Here is an 18,909-nt window from a genome sequence, read left to right as displayed (position 1 = left end):
AGCATGGCATCACATGGTGTGTATCACTTCGCACATGCCAGTACAAAGCTAGCCCGTATTCATAGAATCATAGAAGATTAGGGTTGGAAGAGACCTCAGGAGGTCATCTAATCCAACTCCCTGCTCAAAGCAGGACCAACCCCAACTAAATCATCCCAGCCAGGGCTTTGTCAAGCTGGGCCTTAAAAAACCTCTAAGGAAGGAGATTCCACCACCTCCCTAGGTAACCCATTCCAGTGCTTCACCACCCTCCTAGTGAAATAGTGTTTCCTAATATCCAACCTAGACCTCCGCCACTGCAACTTGAGACCATTGCTCCTTGTTCTGTCATCTGCCACCACTGAGAACAGCCAAGCTCCATCCTCTTTGGAACCCCCCTTCAGGTAATTGAAAGCTGCTATCAAATCCCCCTACTGTTCTTGTCTGCAGACTAAATAAGCCCAGTTCCCTCAGCCTCTCCTCATAAACCATGTGCCCCAGCCCCCTAATCATTTTTGTTGCCCTCTGCTGGACTGTCTCCAATTTGTCTACATCTCTTCTGTAGTGTGTGTGTGTGGGGGGGGGGGAACAGGGAACTGGACACAATATTCCAGATGCGGCCTCACCAGTGCAGAATAGAGGGGAATAATCACTTCCCTCAATCTAATGGCAATGTTCCTACTAATGCAGCCCAATATGCCATTTGCCTTCTTGGCAACAAGGATACATTGTTGACTCAGATCCAGCTTCTCATCCACTGTAATCCCCAAGTCCTTTTCCACATAACTGCCACTTAGCCAGTCGGTCCCCAGCCTGTAGCAATGCTTGGGATTCTTCTGTCCTAAATCCAGGACTCTGCACTTGTCCTTGTTGAACCTCATCCAATTTCTTTTGGCCCAATCCTCCAATTTGTCTAGGTCTCTCTGTATCCTATCCCTACCCTCCAGTGTATCTACCTCTCCCCCCAGCTTAGTGTCATCTGTGAACTTGCTGAGGGTGCAATTCATCCCATCATCCAGATCATTAATGAAGATGTTGAACAAAACCGGTCCCAGGGCTGACCCCTGGGGCACTCCGCTTGATACCGGCTGCCAACTAGACATTGAGACGTTTTTATCACATATTACTTACGTGTGATGTGTCCTGCCCATGTTTCTAACCTCTCTTGGTCCTTTTGTACTATTTCTTAGTCCTCAATATTGTTTGTAATTCCTCCTGATGTCGTATCACTTCTGAGTTTCATTAATATGCTGCTTATTGTAATGAACCGCTTGTGATGGGTAAGGAGCAGATGCATCTGTGGGAAGGGTGCTTGCCTGTAAAATAATATCTACTTACTGCAATTAGGATGATCTGAGTTTTCATTAGGTGATATAAGTCAAGTACTTTGAGAGTCAGATGAAAGGTGCAATTTAAGTGCATAGTATTATCGCTGGGTGGGGGTATTTGCATAGGCATGGCAGGGGTGGAGTCTGAGCAGGGAGCTTTGTGGGGATTTCCTGCCTTTTTTGGTAATTGGAGGATTTTGAGGCCACAAACATGGCTGAAAGGAACTGCACATTAGGGATGGCTGTAAATCAAATGGCTGTATTAGAATACCAGGAAACTTCAGAACACAAACCCAGCTCTGGTTCCAGATCTCACGGCTGACTGGCTCCTTTTTGGCTTTTGGTCTGAACCAAATCCCAGGCTCTGAGCACCACTGAATATCACAGGCTTTAGCATGTGGCTCCAGATCCAAATTTTGCAGTGGAGGCAGTAAGAGCCACCTGTGCCCACTCTACAATCACTTGTGGGACTCCTCCTCCAGGGGAATCCCCAGCTGAAGAGATCAAGCTGCTTTCTATGCCACTGGCTGGACTGTAGCTCCGACCTCTTTGTTGTGAAGTTAGCCTTCAGAGCAGAAACTGGATGCTAGGGCTATGTCTGTCCTTGTGATTTCACCAAATATTACTGGCTATTCTCTCCTCTTTCTCCCGTGCAAATATCCCACCTTCCTCAGGTGCCTGCTTCTGGTAGCTGGTCTCTTCCCGGCTCCCACCGAGAGATGGAAACTCTGCCAACCTCTCCATCCAGGGATGCACTGCCCTCTTGGGACTTCTCTACACTGGGAGATTACATCGTGTTAGAATACAAGCAACACTAACGGTGTTAAACACAACGCAGCAGTCAATGTAGACAAGGTCTGCCATGCTCAGGTTCTGCCATCCGCTTGTGGGCCCACTCGTTAACCACAACCAGCTAGATTAGAAACACAACGGTTCTTGTCTATGCTGAGGGACAGACCCTCAGGTGGTGAAAACTGGGGTCACTCCATTGGTGTCAATGGTTTATAGCAGCTCAGGAACCACATGGAGTGGTTAATATTAGATTAGTTAATGTTCTATAACACCATGCAATTTCCCAGAGCCCTTGGGGATTGTACATTGTGAGGCCTATTTGAAACAAGATGCTTTCTCCAGTGGTCTGAGAAAAGCTTGATGTGAATTTCCTTGTAGGTTTTTTATTTTATTTTATTTAGCAAGCTGGTAACAACTAAGTTATTGAGAAGACCTTTTTGACTTCAGTTAGCATTAGGATCAATTTTGCTGGAGCACCAGCAGTTGCCATTGATTTCCATGGGCGTTGTGGCAGCTCAGCATTTCCAAGGTGCTGTGGAAAGGCTCCCATTGTTCCAGTTTCCACAAGGTCCTGGGCCAGGTGCTGCTAGACCTTTCAGGTCATGGCCAAGAGTCCTGACTTCTGGGGAAACCCACAATGAATGTGAGATACAGACCCTGTAACTTCTCCCCGATACACTGGGAATTTCATATTCAGTGTAAATGTAACCCACTGGTCAATGTGTGTTATATGGCCCGCTCAGTGCCCGATCTACAGAGGATGAGTCTGTTACAGCCCCAACTATAGAACCTGGGTATTTTGCTCAACCCATAGTAACTCATGAGGATTACTGGTTCAACCTCTGGTGTTGGCCATGGTGGCGCTGTCACACCACTGTTAGAGGTGGTAGCCAAGAAGTTCACACAGGGCAGAGTTAAGGTTGTTTGAATGCCTTAGCTGTGCATTTTCATCCCACAGCACATTTGAATTTCCTGTAAGGGTAATGTTGACTCTAAGTTCTGAGTTTGTAGTGCTTGGTTCTGGTGTAATTACAACGTTTCTGTAATGATTGTTACCCTTAAGTTAGTTACATACTTTCAACCTTAATTTCATTTTTGCATAGTGTGTTGTCTAGGAAAGAAGAAGAGTGCAGCTTGCTTTCCTCTCTCTGGGCCTCCCAGCAGCCATTCCCATTCTCCCCTCTGTCTCTGCAGCATAGCCCTGACTCTTCGCTAGCCCATGATGCATTCTTCTCTCACCAAGGAGAGCAATTGTCTGCTTGAGCTGTTCACTTGACCTCGTCTGTGGGGATAAAGGGCAGCTTCCCTTGTGGCTGGTGCAGCCAGGGCACAGTACAAACACCATCAGCTCTTCCGACCATAGCTTGACACCTCTCCCCAGAGGGAGACAGGAACTGGCCTGTCAGGCTCTCTTCAGCCCAACAGCTCCCCCAGCAGGGAGGAGGTTAGACTAATATCCTCCTCTCTGCTTAATAAAAGCACTTTGCTTAGAGTCGCTCCAGAAGCACAAACCCATAAAGGCATGGCTGAAGGAGCAAGACTCACACCACATCGGCAATTTAGAATGAGGCATAAGTGCTGACATTACCTCAATCCCTAGAACAGCAACCCCTTAGTGGGTAGTAGGTGGAGAGAGCTGGTGAGTTAAGAGTAAATTCAGTATTTAGTTTGAATGGGAATGGATAAGAGAATAAGGAGCCCTAAATAAGTGTTTTTACCACATCTGCTACCCTTCCCCGTGCTCCCAGCTCTAGGTTTGCCAGCACATTCTGGTGCTTCACTAGGGTTCTTAAAAGAACTGTAGAAGCATCAATCAAGTCTTTAAACGCCCCTGTAATGGATTCACAGGTCTCCAAGTGCTTTACAAAGGAGGTCAGCATTATTATCCCCATTGTACAGATGGGGAAACTGAGACATGGGGGGGTGAAATGACTTGCCCAAGGTCATCCAGCAGGCCAGTGGTGGAGCCAGGAGAAGAACTCAGGTCTTCTGAGTCCTGTGCTCTGTCCCCTAGGCCAATGGATAGAAATTCATTCTTCAAAGAAACCCACCAACTCTGGAGTAGATTGCTGTGGCTTTTTAACAGCTCGCAGTGACAGTGTAAGGTAGGCAGTGAACAACAGTGTATCCAATTGAAGCTTCAGGGAAATTTAGGACAGCAGAACATAATTACTTGAGCTGGAATTTGGGGTCAACTCCTATTCTAGGGATAAAACTAACATGGGCTCTTTCATGGTAGCTCCTTTTACGTTGTATCTGACATCACAGCCAGCAGCCCAGGCGCCCCCTAACACCATGCAGGGGCTTTGGCTCACTCCTGACAGAAGAAAAAGTGCTTCCTACTGAATCACTAACACTACTGCCTGCAGCAGCTGGCAGGCTTCCCAGGAACCAAGTCTTCACTTTGAGGATGTGACAGATCCACAGCCCAAGCTGGAACATTAAATAGATTCCACAAGGAATCAGCCCTGTACACAAGGGGACTGCAAGACGTAACACATTATCCCCCTTTGGTGCTACTTATTCATATACCCAGCTCTTCCCCTTAACACTAATGCCAGCCTCCTCTGTTAGAGCAAGGTATTACCCTCTCGTTGGGAGAGCTTTGCCTGCGTTCCCCATGTACTCCGTGTTTTCTATGCCCTTGTTTTTAAGGCCATCCCGTTTTAACCATTTCATTTTGACAATCTATCACTCCTTTTCATAACTTTCCCCCAGAAGATGCAGCTTTGCTGGATATGCGATGGCTGCCAAGATGTTTTTCTCTCTGAAAGCTTCCTTAAGAGGCAGATTTCTCCTGAGAATCCAGCTGAGAAATACACAATATTCTTCTTACGGCATCATAACTTGCCTTTGTTTCTTGCAGCTTTCAGGCTCTGCATTTCCAATCTGTTGGAAAATGTTCACAACATGGTGCTACCAACAGGGATTCCTCTGTGGTATTTCCTCTCAGACATTTGATAGCATATCTCTTTAAGGAATGGGTTTCCTTTATCTTCAGTCTCAAGAAAAAGCCAGAAAATCTCTCTCCATAAAAAAGAACGAGTACTTGTGGCACCTTAGAGTAACAAATTTATTTGGGCATAAGCTTTCATGGGCTAAAACCCACTTCATCGGATGCATGCAGTGGAAAATACAGTAGGAAGATAGATATACACAGAGAAATGTTCCTTCCAGTGCTCTGTGCAATGTTCTCTCTGTATATATATCTTCATACTGTATTTTCCACTGCATGCATCTGATGAAGTAGGTTTTAGCCCACGAAAGCTTACGCCCAAATAAATTTGTTAGTCTCTAAGGTGCCACAAGTACTCCTTGTTCTTTTTGCTGATACAGACTAACAGGGCTGCCACTCTGAAACCTCTATCCATAAAGAAGCTCCCTGTGGCTCTCCTGGTTCTGGCAGTATTGCGTATGGGACCAAATTTACACAATATCAAGCTGAATTAGTTGGTAGATATGGAAAAATGGATTCAGTGAGCTAATCAAGATTTACACCAGTGTAAATGTAGATTTACACCAGTGTAACTAAGAGCAGTTTCTGACTCAGTTATCTATATACTGCCATTATCAGACACTGGGTATCAGAAGTAGCCAAAACCCAATGTGTTATGATTTGGGCAGCAGAATGAGGACAGTGGTCAATATCTCCTCTCCTCAAGGTTTCTGAAAGTACACCACAGAAGCTATACATTATATGGAGTCCAGCTGACCCAAAAACCCCAACAAGGTCATCCTGTGTAAAAAGCATTTTATTGGCAAGAGAAAACCCGACCGGAAGCAGGCATAAAAGACATTTCCCAAATGTTTAACGAGCCAGAGCTGTCAGTAACACAACTGCTTAATTATTTATTGTGTTGGGAAATGGACAATTACAGTCTCAGATCCAAAACATACCCATGGAAATCAGAGAAATTGTTGGACTTGTCTAGGATTTTAGTATGCACCTGCTTGAAAAGATTATATTGCATATTCTGGGAAGAGCGAATACCAATAATTGACATGGTGGACCCCATGGGCCATATCCTCAGGTAATGTAAACGGGCACAGCTCCATTAACTTCAATGGAGCAGTGCTGATTTGCACCAGCTGAGGATCTGGCCCACTTCATAGCAAACTTTGTAGCTGTAATGATTTAGCAGGAGATTTTTCAGAAGTGCCAAAGGGGTTGAGGAGCACAAGTCTTGTTAGATGCTTTTGAAAAATCTTCCCCCCCTTATGCAAGGAATTCCACTAAGACCGGTTAAAACCAGTCACAACCAAGTAGTCTTGGGATTATAGCAGACAAATGGAGGTGATCTATGAGTAAGGCTACAATTTAGTCACAGGTATTTTTAGTAAAAGTCACAGACAGGTCATGGACAATAAACAAAAAGTCATGGACATTGACCTGTTCATGAGTTTTACTAAAAATGCCCCTAACTAAATCTTAGGTGCTGGGGGAGGCACTCCAGCGGATGCTGCTGCTCGGGGGCGGGGGTGCTCTGGCAGTCGCTGCTGCTCCTGGGGTGGGGGGAGTGGCCAGTGGCCCCACCGCTGCTCCGGGTAGGGGGTAGCCCATGGGCTGCCCCCGCTGCTCCGGGCAAGGGCAGCCCAGGGTCCCACTGCTGCCTCTGCTCCTCTGGGATGGCCCGGGGCACTGCTGCTGCTTTGGGGTAGCGACCAGGACTAGTTGCCTGGGGCCACCACAACTGCTCAGGAGGCCCTGGGGTCAGCCACTGCAGCTGTAGAAGTCACGGAGGTCCCAGAAAGTCATGGAATCCATGAAAGACTCGCAGCCTTACCTAGGAGTAAGGCTATCATTGTGTCATGCTGATTTTTAGACAATTTCACAGAAGAGGTGCAGAGGGGAAAAAATCACAGTCATCAAAAGGTCACACTGCAGCAGCAGCTCCTGTCCCACTGGGCTGGGTCTGACTGCCCAGTGTGCAAGGTCACAGTGCCATTCAGGTGTGACACATCCGCCCTTCCAGCTCCAAACCAGAGTGGTGCTCGAAGCCGGTTTTAATTTAAATTGATTTTAATAACTTTGTATTAAACTACCATGTATTCAGCTCCTGTTGCTAGAGTTTCAAGTTCAACTGAGTGACAATCATTTTTGGTGGTTCTCTCAAACACACAAAGTCCAAGGACAGTGACTACAGACACAATCATAAATACAAAGTCTTATCTGTACTACAAGTTTTATTAACACAATAAGTAAAGTTAGACTTACCCATGCATATAGAAACCCTGCAAAAATCCATGCAAGAACTAAGACTACAGTCATACTCACATCCTCAAAGATATTCTAGGGTCTGATGGACCTCTCAATAGATGATCATGATGATTTCTGCTGGGGTTTCCAGTGGGGTCTTTCTACTTTTACCCAACCAGAAAGTCTCTTATATAACTTAACCTCAAAAAACTGGAAGTCTCTTAGAAAAAGTTTGTCTTTACTACATTTTATTAAGTTCATAAAAGTTGAGGAATTATAAAAGCATGTACAGCTCCTTTTACATCATGAACACATCAGAGGAGAGAGCTATAAACTTTCCACCCTCTAATATAGGAAATATGCCTTTAAGAATGAAAGCAGTATGTGATACAGGACACTCAAACTCTTTGTTAAGCACCAGAGAGAAACACTTAATTCCTGCAGTTTCAATCAAAATCAGCATACAAACAACTTTAAAGGAAACTGGAAAAAAAGGTTTGGTTTTGCCCTTTTACCGTTCTTTCATGGTGCATGAAGTTAGATTCAACATTTTCTACACATTTTTGCATTAGAAATATCAGCTCTTTGGTTCCCTTTCTTCACTGTAAGTCCTTGGCAAATTTAGAGACTTTGTCATAATAGCCTGCAACCTGAACTGCGGCAATCCCTCCTCCAAACTGAGTGTGGAGGGGATGACAGTTCTTGGCCAGTCAGACTCAGCAGCCTCTCTCATTCCTTTGTGTGGGAAGGCACTGCTGTAACTCAAGTGTGGCATCGCTATTCTGGTAATGGAGTTCCACTAAGGATCTTTCAACAAAGAGAGGGAAGCAAGAAGCCAGTATTCCTAGGCTAATACACAAGCAGAGGAAAGCCTGTTTGGAATAAACTCAAGAGCCGTCTTTCTAAATCACACTGGAGCAGGAAAGTAAAACACTTTATTCTTGTTTCACCATTCACCTTTAAGTTTTGCTTGTACTTGAAGCTTAATCGTTAATAGGAATTGCTTATTACTAATGAACTCAAATAAAACCTTGCAGTTGATCATCTTTGCCCATCTCTCTATAAGGGGAGCCACTGACTACATTTGGTTATTCCTAGTTTAAATTATACAATAATGTTTTAGCTGTGCTGCAAAGAAATGCAATTTTCTCATTTTGGCATTGAGCTGTATCACTTTTCCATTAAAATCTGTCTCTGTAGCATATTGGCATCTTGCAGAGAGACTCAAGGTGGCGGTGGTGGAAATAAAACTCAGGTCGACTTCAGTGAATCCAGTTTTCTTCCTCTAAAGGAAATTCATGTTCATTTAGTGCTGGTTTGGAAGCTATGGAGATTGAAGTTTTCTTTTTATCCACAGAACAGGTACAACAAGGAACTCTTCCCCATACACCACAAATGTGCCTCAGCCCTGACCCAAAAGGACCATGCCAGCAGTGTGAGGGCAGTTCATTCTCCATGGCTAGTTCAGCTCTTGGTCAAGACTGAAAACAGGTCACAATTAGCATCAATTTTGGTGAGATTGTTTGTGATATTACAGAGGCCGTAGATGGCAACTACCAATCACCCACTACTAGACTTACTTCTTACTATCACCTTGGTTTCAATGGGACTCCTCATGGTAGTAAGTATTACACCAGGCAAGTGCTTTGGGACTTGGCAGGATTTGAATTGGTGATTTAAAGGTAAAAGTATTCTATAACCTGTTACCAATCTGCAGACACATCCAGATGCTCTGCCTGGCTCTTTATTTTTGCAATTAAACCTTCATGGCAGTAGACTTTAGTCCAAGTATTTAGTGACATACATCAATTACTGGTAAAAATTAAAGCAGCAACTCTAAAAACAAATTTTCAACACTGATGAAAGTCTCTCACAATGATTCTTGATACTGTGTCAGTACAAGTTACCTTTTTATATCCACCTAAACCGTTCATTATTAATGCTTCTGTTCATTGGTGTAATGTGCACCCCATAATGACCAGTCAAGTAATATACAGAAAATTAGACAAAGACTGAACATCACAGAAATTGGATAAAAATCTGAAAACATGACAAAATCCATGGCTCTTATTGCAATAAAACGTTAATACACCTGTTCCACAGCCCATCTACATTAAGATTTTTTTAAAATAAAAGGTGCTGCTATTTTGTATTGTTTCAATTGTGAGGTAGATGCCACTTTTTATATATAAATAGAGTAAATAGGAAGTTGGTCCGTTATGTCTCCAGTGAAACATACTTAAGTGCTGCACCAGGTACAGTAGAAGTCAGTAATTAAAATATGTACACAAAATGAAACAGAAGCGTCCAGTTTAAAAGATGAATAGAAAGTCTTATGGAGCAGAGTTTTGGCCAAGCACACACAGATGCACTCCTAATCAAAGGGTCAACGGAATTCTGGCTTTAGTTTCCAGACACCTTCACCATTTGGGCTTCTATGGAAAGTACAAAGATTTCTCAGAAGTTCTCTGAACACACACGACTGTGCTGCTGACAGCTTGGATTCAAACTCCTGCAGTATCTCCTGAGTACTAGCCTCTCCGTCCACATGAGCCTGGAATGCTATAAAGTTTCGTACATCCACTAGCAATTCGTCATGTTCCGTCGAAGTTGGGAGTGGAGCAGAAGCCTGAAGATTCTCATCGCTGTCATTCTCCATCCTCTGCGGTAAAATAAGGTGGTTTCTAGCCCTCATCTTAGCTAACAAAGATGATGAATCTAGTGCACTGGATGATGATTCGCCTGCTTCGAGTTTCCCGTCAAAATGTACACTGGAAACATTTTTCTTTACCTTCTCTTTCCTTATTATATCAGCATCCTGCAAATAAACACAGACACTATAGGAAAAGTTGGAGTTTGAGATCCATGGAACCTATTCTTAGTGAATTTGCCTGCCATTCAGGCTTACTCAAAAACAAACCAAACCAACCTCAACAAACTGCAGGAGTTAATTAGGTGAATTAAAACATGTTAGAGTCAATGTTTGCTAACTTCACAACTTGAATATGTATTTCAGTTGTTGGGAAGCTAAAAAAAAAAAATCTCTACTCTTGAACCAGAGTGAGCACAGCAAGATGAAATGAAAGACTGGTGCAACTGATTAAAGTGAATTTGATGATTCTTTTTCAAAATGTAAGATCAAATCTGTATGTAATTCAAGGCCTAAAACTTTTGGAATTCTACATACAGAGTATGGGAATTATTTATGAGACATATATCCTAAATAGCAAAAGTTAAGCTAGAATGTTTCAACTAAATCAGCTAATACTATGGAAAAAATAAAGTAGTACCAGTTCTTGTGCTTTACCTTGCATCTCTTTCCAGGAGATATAGTGGAGGAATTTGGCACAAGCAAAGTAGGGTTCCTTTTCTGACCAAACCTACTCCTAAAAAACATGCAAGAGGAGTAATTTATTACAGTATCTCTCCTAAATATGAATTGTGACACTTTGTAGGATACTTTGATTGAATACTCCAAGTATTGTGAATCTTATCATCCCTTTAGTGATCAATGAGAAGAATTTCTTAGAATTTACAGACCTAGGGGTTCTCAGATACAGGATGCAATTGTCACTATCAGAGGCCCAAGAGCAGTAGGAAGCTGTATCCTAGTACACAAGACAATTTACATTTATATAGGCCTTTCATTCCAAAGTAGTCTACAACTTCACCCACCTCTAGTGTAAAATGTAGCAGCAGTTTAAGATGGCAACAACACACATGAGTTTGAGACGGGAAGTGAAGACTTACTGTATTCAACTGAAACTGCAAGGGGACTTTTAGATAGCACCATATAATCTGACATTCACACTAGAATCTGACACCCAAGCTAACATGGAATGTGACACAGGATCCTTCAGGCTATAAGAGTTCAGGACCTTGGGTTTATGTCCCATTGGAAGATGGTGGGGAAGATCCTGGCACCCACTCCATCCCCGCTATGCCATTTTAGTGGTGCAAAGGGCACAGGTAATTGAGTTACAAAAAGTCAGCCAATAGGCTACTTGTACCTCACCCCCCCCCTCCCACTGCAGTGCAATAAGTATTCTAGAGGGGGGGCATGGCCAGAGAGAACTGCTCCCCACCCCCCGGAATCCCTGAATGGCCCTTAGAAGGCTGCTCTGACTTGTGCTGGTTGCTGAATTTGCCCCAGCTGTACCTAGGAAAGGTACATATGTTCCCCTTCCGAGGTGTGCAGAGCTAGCCAAGGCACACCTAGGGATCTCATCCAGTAACTCGGACAGCACAGCATCTGTAGCACCTTGCAGGTTTCCCATCCAGGTACTGATCCAGCTTGAAGCTGGCTTAGTTTGAACGATCACAACCCGAAAGTACCATTTTGTTAATATGGACCCTTCATTCATTCTAATTATATCTTCATCTCTTAACTATATGTGATGAGGAGTAACATTTTCAAGAGCGCCTAAGTGACTTAGGGGCTTATCTCCCATTTTCAAAAGTGTCTTAGGCACCAAAGTAAGCTAATACGGGAAAATGGGACTTGAGTGCTTTCGAAAATTTTATCCGAGAGCTAATATTTCAATACAATTCCTGGAATCAGCCCTGTATCTCATTTATAGTTTTTGAAGTAAATCCAGAGCAAATAACCAGCATAAAAAGCAGACTATGTTAACGGCTCCCTCTCTGGAGAAGCCATGTGGGTACTAATCTTACTTTAGTCCAGATGGTGCCCCAGTCAGACCACTGTTGCCTGTCCAGGTTGGCACACCAGAAGCTGCTCCTAAACATCGCTGTCGGGAGATCTTTAAGGCTCTCAAGGCATCCTGGGCCACTCGGGTTGCCTCTGCTTCCACTAGCACATAATCTGGATTGGAAGCCTCCATAATAGCATCATGTTTCATCACACTGTGTACTCCTAGCAGAGTATGTACAATGGGGAAGGAGGTGGAAAGAACGTGTAAGAATTAAGCAGTGAACTTTTAAAAAAACCTTAATTCATTTTTACACTGACAATGGAAACAGTCAACATTTCAATACATCCATTTATAATAGATTCCTATTATATCAAGTGAACTGAAGTAACTTGCAATATAATAAACCACTTTTATTGCAATTAGGGCATCAAAATTCATTCATTCATACTGGATCTCCCAGTTGTTAGTGCAAATTAGGAAGGTTCCATTGTATTGCTAGATGTAGGCTAAATCCATCTGAGCATCTTTATCTTCAGTGGAACTCCCAGTTAAGTGAAACTCAGTTACCTCCCTTGGCACCAGTGTTTCCCACCATACTGCTGTCCCACTTATTACCTTTGGCCAAAGAGACCTGTGGTTGTTTTCACTATATGAAGATTAAATCACAAATATTTTCAACAGATCATTTACATTAAAGAAAATGTTTAAAAGTCATCTATTGTATTGTAGCTGCTCACAATTACAATAATGGAAACCCACTTGTGTAGACTTTTCTATACTTTTTCGTAGCCTGGCATTGTTGCACAAATCAATAAAAAAGTTACCTGATTTTTTGAAAAGTCTCTCCAAGACATAATCATCATTCTTCTTTTGTTCTTCCTCCTCCTCTTGGTTGTCCTTTCTGTATTGCTTTTGTTTCACCAGATATGGGATGCGCTCCCCTTCAAATCTGGCCCCTTTGTGATGTTTTGGCTTTTTAGGGTTATTCTTGTGGCCCTCAAGTGCCAGCATATCCATACTGTGCTTAGTTTTTGAGGTGCGTTTGTGAGGATTATTACCTAGTTGTTCATCTTCAAACTTACCATTCTGTTTCCCCTGGGAGCTCTCTGTCTCACATACGAGACCATGTCCGCTCTCAATACTTACAGTAGGTGCCCCACGCATTTCACCAAATAATGCAGAGTTTGAACATTCCACATTCTCTGAAGTCCATGCATTCCCTGGCAGTGCTTGCAATACAGACCCCTCAGCTGTTTTCAAACTTTTCTCCTCATCTTTAATCAGTGAAGCTATGTTATTTGTAGCTTGTGTACCGACTTTCGCAGAACTGTTTTGTTTGAAAGTTTCAAAGTTTCCTTTGGTTTCTCTAACTGGCTCTATTGTTTTAGAAGAATACATTAAATGGCCTGTCGAGGAAGAATGTGATGGCTTGTCATATTTACGCGAGTTGTGCTCCTTAAGATGCAGATCACCTTTGGAAGCACCATCAGCTGGCTTTTTAAGTTTCCATTTTAATTGGCGTTTCGGGGCTTGAACATCTGAACCAGTACCTGATATAGGTATGAAGTTAAATAATAATAAACATTTTGCATAGTCTCTTGTACAAAATCTAGATTTCACAGTTTAGGTAAAATGATTTCATGTACCTGCAAAAATAGCACTAGTTTCTGTCCCTTGAGACCCATCTGGGCTGGTCAGAGTGAAAAGTTCGTAAAGATCGTTGGATTTGAAAAAGCGCCTTTGTTTTGGGTCTTTCAACACTCTGTTTGTTAAAAACTGTTTGAAGATTTGTCTGGAAAAACATTAAATAAAATTGTACCGCTGGCATGAAACAATGTCTAGCTATGTTTAAGTACTGAATACAGTGCTCAAGCAGAAAACTTTATCATCATGAATTTTACCCTGCAGAACAATTAAGTGGTGGGAAGATGATGTTTGTTTTACAAAGACAATCTGAGTTAGTAACTTTTAAACAACCCACTAAATTGTTAACCATAAGAATTTATTGCATTTCAGCAATCCCATAACACACTAGGTACCCACCATCCTGAAGTGTCCTATGAGACTTCATTTATTCTAAGTAGTAAATAACTTCACAGCTAGAGGGTTTTTTGTACATTAAAACTGAAAACCCTGCATATGTATACCACGCAGCCATCAGGAAGCTCTGTGAAAGAAGTCAAAGTGATGAAGTTTAAATGGTATGATGTTGGTTAGAGAGGCAACAAATCACATAGGCAGTGCAGCAGCACAGAGCCCGACTGTCTGCTGGTGTGGGCTGGACTACCCCACAGGGTGGAGGAAGACCAAGAGCCCATCCAGAGGCTGTGTGGAACAGAGTCTGGGGGAACTAAGCTGCCAGAACACTCCATTCAGTACTGGTAGATCTAGGCTTCTGTTTAGCATTAGTCCACCCCTGCAGTTAGGCCCTGTTTGTACTACTGTATTCAATGGCAAGCTACTAATACCCTTTTCCCGTCCACAGTAGGATGGCCTAATAGGATTCTAAAATAGTTCTCAAACCATTCCCCCTTGTCCACACCAGTTTTCAACATAGTTAGTCCCTTGTCAACACTGTGCAGGGAATCTGTGTTAGAGCCCTGTTAGCAAAATCTGTGTTCAAAGACAGGTCACATTAACATGGTTTTGAACTACAGCATAAGGTAATAATTATTATTATCTAGCAGAGGATTTCAAAGGTGTTTACAATAATTGATTAAGCTTCAAAAAACCCCATGCAGTTGGTCAGTATTACTGCCATTTCACAGATGGGGAAACGGAGGCAAAGAGAAATAAAGTTGCTTGCTCAAGGCTCAGAGTGAGTCCATCTCAGCTCTCTGAAAATAACTGAATTTCTGATGGCTGTTCTAACCCTTAGATCACACCCGACTTCCTTTGTGTGGTCAGGGTTAGTCAAACTGAACCAATGTTTGTCAGTGGGAGGCGAGCCAACTAGCAGCGGAAGCCTTGTGTCTGTGTGGTGAAGCAAATAGCAAATGCTCTCCGTAAGTGCGGTATTGGATTATTTAGGGCTTTTCATTTATCTGCCTTTTGAAAGAGGATGTTCCCTTTGTGAAGAGAAATGTACATCCAAATGAGGCTGAAGTACCTAAGTACATTCATTTGGAGTTCACATTAATGGAGTGATTACAATAACTGAATGGTGAAGCAAACTAAAAAGTAGTTTTGATTTAGAAGTGTATATGTTTTAAGGGGTTTGGATGAATTTTAAACACACATCTGAATATTAACCAGTTCTTCATGGGGACTTATTCATTTTGATATTTGTAAAATCAATAATTTGGGGATAGAAGCAAAACTATAAAGTCTGGTGAGTGGCTATTCTGTTTTTTATACTATGTATCACATATCACACATAATACTAGAAATCTGATTGATTTCAGACTATATACCTGCAAATAGCACACTCAGGTAAATATCAGGTTTTTGGCAGGTAAAGGAAAAGAAAATAATTTAAAATGCATTTATTTTATAACATTGAAATTGGTTCTATACTGACAGCTGTGTGGTGTACCACTGCATTCTGTAAACTTGCACTCATTCAACTACCTCAGTGTCAGTACACAACTCTGTTGACAATGCATCAGAATTAGCAGACTCCAGTTCACTTGTTTATGGCTGCAATGGCTATGCACGGCTAAGAGAAATAAAAAAAGCAGTAGCCTTCCTTTTGTAATGAAAGTAATCTGATCTGACTGAATAAACATAGGGAATAGATCTGTTAAGAGATTATTTTTAGTAGCAGTGGGTTATGTACTTATGCTTAAGGTCCATTTCAATTTTTCTACAGCATTCTCCTTGTTCAGAATAAGAAAATACTTGCAGAGTCCTATTTAGAATACTAAATGGTGTAACTCGTTATGATTTACTAAATATACAAGGGGATTGCTATAAGGGACAAAAATGAAGAACGATTTAAGCATGTGCTTAATTTTGCTTACATGGATAATCCCATAGAAATTAATTGCATAGGCGTGGCCCAGCGCAATGTGTACTGGATTAGGACTCAGGACTCCTGCGTTGTATTATTTGCTCTGCCATTGGCCTACTGGGTGACGTCATTCACCTCTGTTCCTCAGTTTCCCTATCTATAAAGTAGAGATAATCATACCGACCTCCTTTAAATTGCTATGAGATCTACAGATAAAAACGCTCTGGAAGAGCTAGGTATTATTATTACTATTATTGCTACTCGCTTGAGTAAAGTTGCAGTCATGATTACATTTTTGCAGGATATGGACAAGTCACTCCAACCGTTCCTCCTCCAGCACAGTTCAGGTATCAGTGAATATTGGTCCTACTGACCTGTGGTAAATCTTCTCTTCAATAGTACCTGCAGTAAGGAGCCTGTAAACAGTCACCTGTTTCTTCTGGCCTATTCTCCAAGCACGCTCTCGAGCCTAGAGCATAAAGATGTGTTTAGCAGACCCAACCTCTGGAAGCAAAGGGCTGTATTCACAGGGAGCTATTGATACTACTATGTATTTTAAATTTACTTTGAAAATTTAACAAATAGTTCAAGAGATTATAATGATCACATTTCTACACTGATAGGAAAAAACACAATTCCATATGGGCCAGCTTCCTAGAAAGATAAGACTAGTAACCATATCTACAAATCTATGTAAAATTTCAACAAGAAAGGAACCAGCATGTGATCTAACCATGTTTTCCCTTGGATAAACTTATCCCCAAGAAAGATCCATTTCAGACATCAATTGTACTTTATTCATGTGCATCCCAACAGTTTTTTCCTTCTCCATGATTTACCTTGAAACTTGAAGGTCTTACAAAATATACCCTATACAGAACAACTCAGGTCACCCAGACTGTCTGTGAAGGGAGTTTCGTAGGGCTGTGCTGATGGTCTAGTGGAGCTACATTTTTTCCCCTTTTTCAGATGGTTAAGTCCCTAACTTGCATTTAAAGATATCCACAGAGAGACTGACTGCATTTCCCCCACACCAGAATGCATGCATGTTCATATGAGAACAAAAATCCTGCATAGTAATTTTATTTAGAAATGTGGCTATTTTACACAAAGCCCAACTCTTTCAGAAAGAAAGTTGCAGTGTATAAAATATAATCTCAGCATCTAATGGCTTTACATGGCTTAATTTACAATCACATAGGAAACTACCATGCTGACATGGATGTTTTTAAATGATGAATTTAGGGAATGCAGCCCCCATCAGAACACGTGAGAAAGCAGAGGAATTTCAAAGTACCATATATTCTCATTCATAAGTCAAATATTTTTAGTAAAAAAGGGAAGCTCCAGAGAAGGGGGTCAGCTTATGAACAGGTATAGAGAGGGAGAGGTGGGACACAGCCCCTCCCCGCAAAAGAGGCAGCACAGCCAGAAGGGAAGAGGTGGGGCCAGAATCTCTCCGCTTCTGGCCAGGCTGCTCTCCCCCCAGCCTCCGAAGCAGCTGCAGCCGTGCCGCTCGGCCCTGCCCCCCAGAGCAGGCTGTGGCTGCGCTGCCCCACCCGCCTCGCCGGAGCGCGCTGCAGCTGTACTGCCCGGCCCAGCCCACTGGAACATGCTGCGGCCGTGCCACCTGGTCTGGCCCACCGGAGCAGGCTGCAGCCGCGCTGCCCAGCCTGCTGGAGCAGCTCCAGCCAGGTCAGAAACATCTTCCCCGGCCCTCCCCGGATAAGGTGGGAAGGGGTGGGATGGGGAGAGCCTGGGGGTCCCGGGCTAGGGGTGGGGTCATGTGGGGGATGGTCACAGAGGTTACTCACCCTCCCTCCCCCCCCAACCAAAAAAAAAATTTCCCCACCAGTTGCTGTCCTGGCCCGTCAGGCTAAGCAGCTGGCGCGCCGGGACACTTTGTTTATTTAGGTTTACCTCTGTGCCTGCGGACGCGAGGTGAACAAACCATCTCGGCCCACCAGCAGCTTATCCTGATGGCCCGGGAGCCAAAGTTTGCTGACCCCTGAATTATAGGGTCAGCTTATGAACGGGTCATAAAAAAATTTCCATTTTTACTTATCCATCTTGCGGGGGTCAGCTTATAAAATAAATGAACCGGCTTATGATCGAGTATATATGGTAGTTTTTGGATGTGTGGGCTACTTTAATATTTGGCCAGAAACCATGTTCAGATTAATAAAAAGTAGAATTTACCTTTTAAAACAATGCTAAAGTCCCTGCAGATTCAGATAGCAGTCGGTGCTGTTTTGAACATTTATTGTTCATTCATTCTGCTTATTAAATACATTTCTAAGGTGTTCTGATTAGGTACTGCAGTTTATCTTTAAGGGGAAAAAAGGGACATAGCAGTTCCCCTGCCATGCAAGATTGTGAAAGCTACAGGAAAGAACACTGAAATCTTTCAAACAGCTGCAATGCAGGAACTAGAAGAAGCATAACACTGACCTCTCACTAGTTAAAATAACTTAAATTACCTCTTTCAATCCTTTTTTATTTTAAACCTAGCTGTTAAATGATACATTCTGAGCCAAAAATACCTGTGTGTCTGTACTGGGATTCCAATCAGGATCATAGATGATAACTCTGTCAGCACCTGTCAGGTTGACACCAATACCACCTACTCGAGTTGTAAGAAGAAAAACAAAGATGGACGTATCCTGTAATACATGCAACACAAGATAGGATTTAGCAAACACCCCAAGCTAGAATGTCTGAAGTAGTGATGCTCTTGTCACATTATTTTCTTGGATGTATTATGCACTTTTTTATGTAAAGAAAAGAGGGTTAATTTAGTTTCAACATGTGCTACAGAAGTGAAGACCATCATTAATAATCCAGAGACCCAGAATCCAATCACAACAGACAAGTTATTCCATAATTGCCCACCACAGGGTTTCTTGCATCTTTCTCTGAAGCAGCTGGTGCTGGGTCCCTATTGGAGAAGGGATATTGGATTAGATTGCTCATGGAGCTGATCCAGTCTGGCAAGTCCTATGTTCC

At 42.7% G+C, this 18,909-nt stretch overlaps 1 protein-coding gene across 2 annotated transcripts in view; it reads right to left on the bottom strand.

Moving 5' to 3' along the window:
* Positions 1-6,413: 6,413 nt before the first annotated feature.
* The window catches only part of ERCC6 (ERCC excision repair 6, chromatin remodeling factor), a 90,224-nt gene continuing 77,728 nt past the window's right edge, over positions 6,414-18,909 (bottom strand). The window contains exons 14-20 of one of the 2 annotated variants that reach the window (XM_039481225.1): positions 18,447-18,566; positions 16,278-16,372; positions 13,598-13,743; positions 12,776-13,501; positions 11,971-12,172; positions 10,604-10,682; positions 6,417-10,114 (exon numbers count right to left, since the gene is read on the bottom strand). In XM_039481225.1, coding sequence (XP_039337159.1) covers positions 9,683-10,114; positions 10,604-10,682; positions 11,971-12,172; positions 12,776-13,501; positions 13,598-13,743; positions 16,278-16,372; positions 18,447-18,566 — 1,800 coding nt within the window. In that variant the 3' untranslated portion in view covers positions 6,417-9,682. Of the gene's footprint in view, positions 10,115-10,603; positions 10,683-11,970; positions 12,173-12,775; positions 13,502-13,597; positions 13,744-16,277; positions 16,373-18,446; positions 18,567-18,909 lie in introns of both variants that reach the window. The other variant, XM_039481226.1, reaches the window with a different exon arrangement.

The sequence above is a fragment of the Mauremys reevesii genome, linkage group 7, assembly GCF_016161935.1.
Source record: "Mauremys reevesii isolate NIE-2019 linkage group 7, ASM1616193v1, whole genome shotgun sequence".
NCBI classification, from domain to species: domain Eukaryota; kingdom Metazoa; phylum Chordata; order Testudines; family Geoemydidae; genus Mauremys; species Mauremys reevesii.
This window is presented reverse-complemented; position numbering and strand designations above follow the sequence as displayed.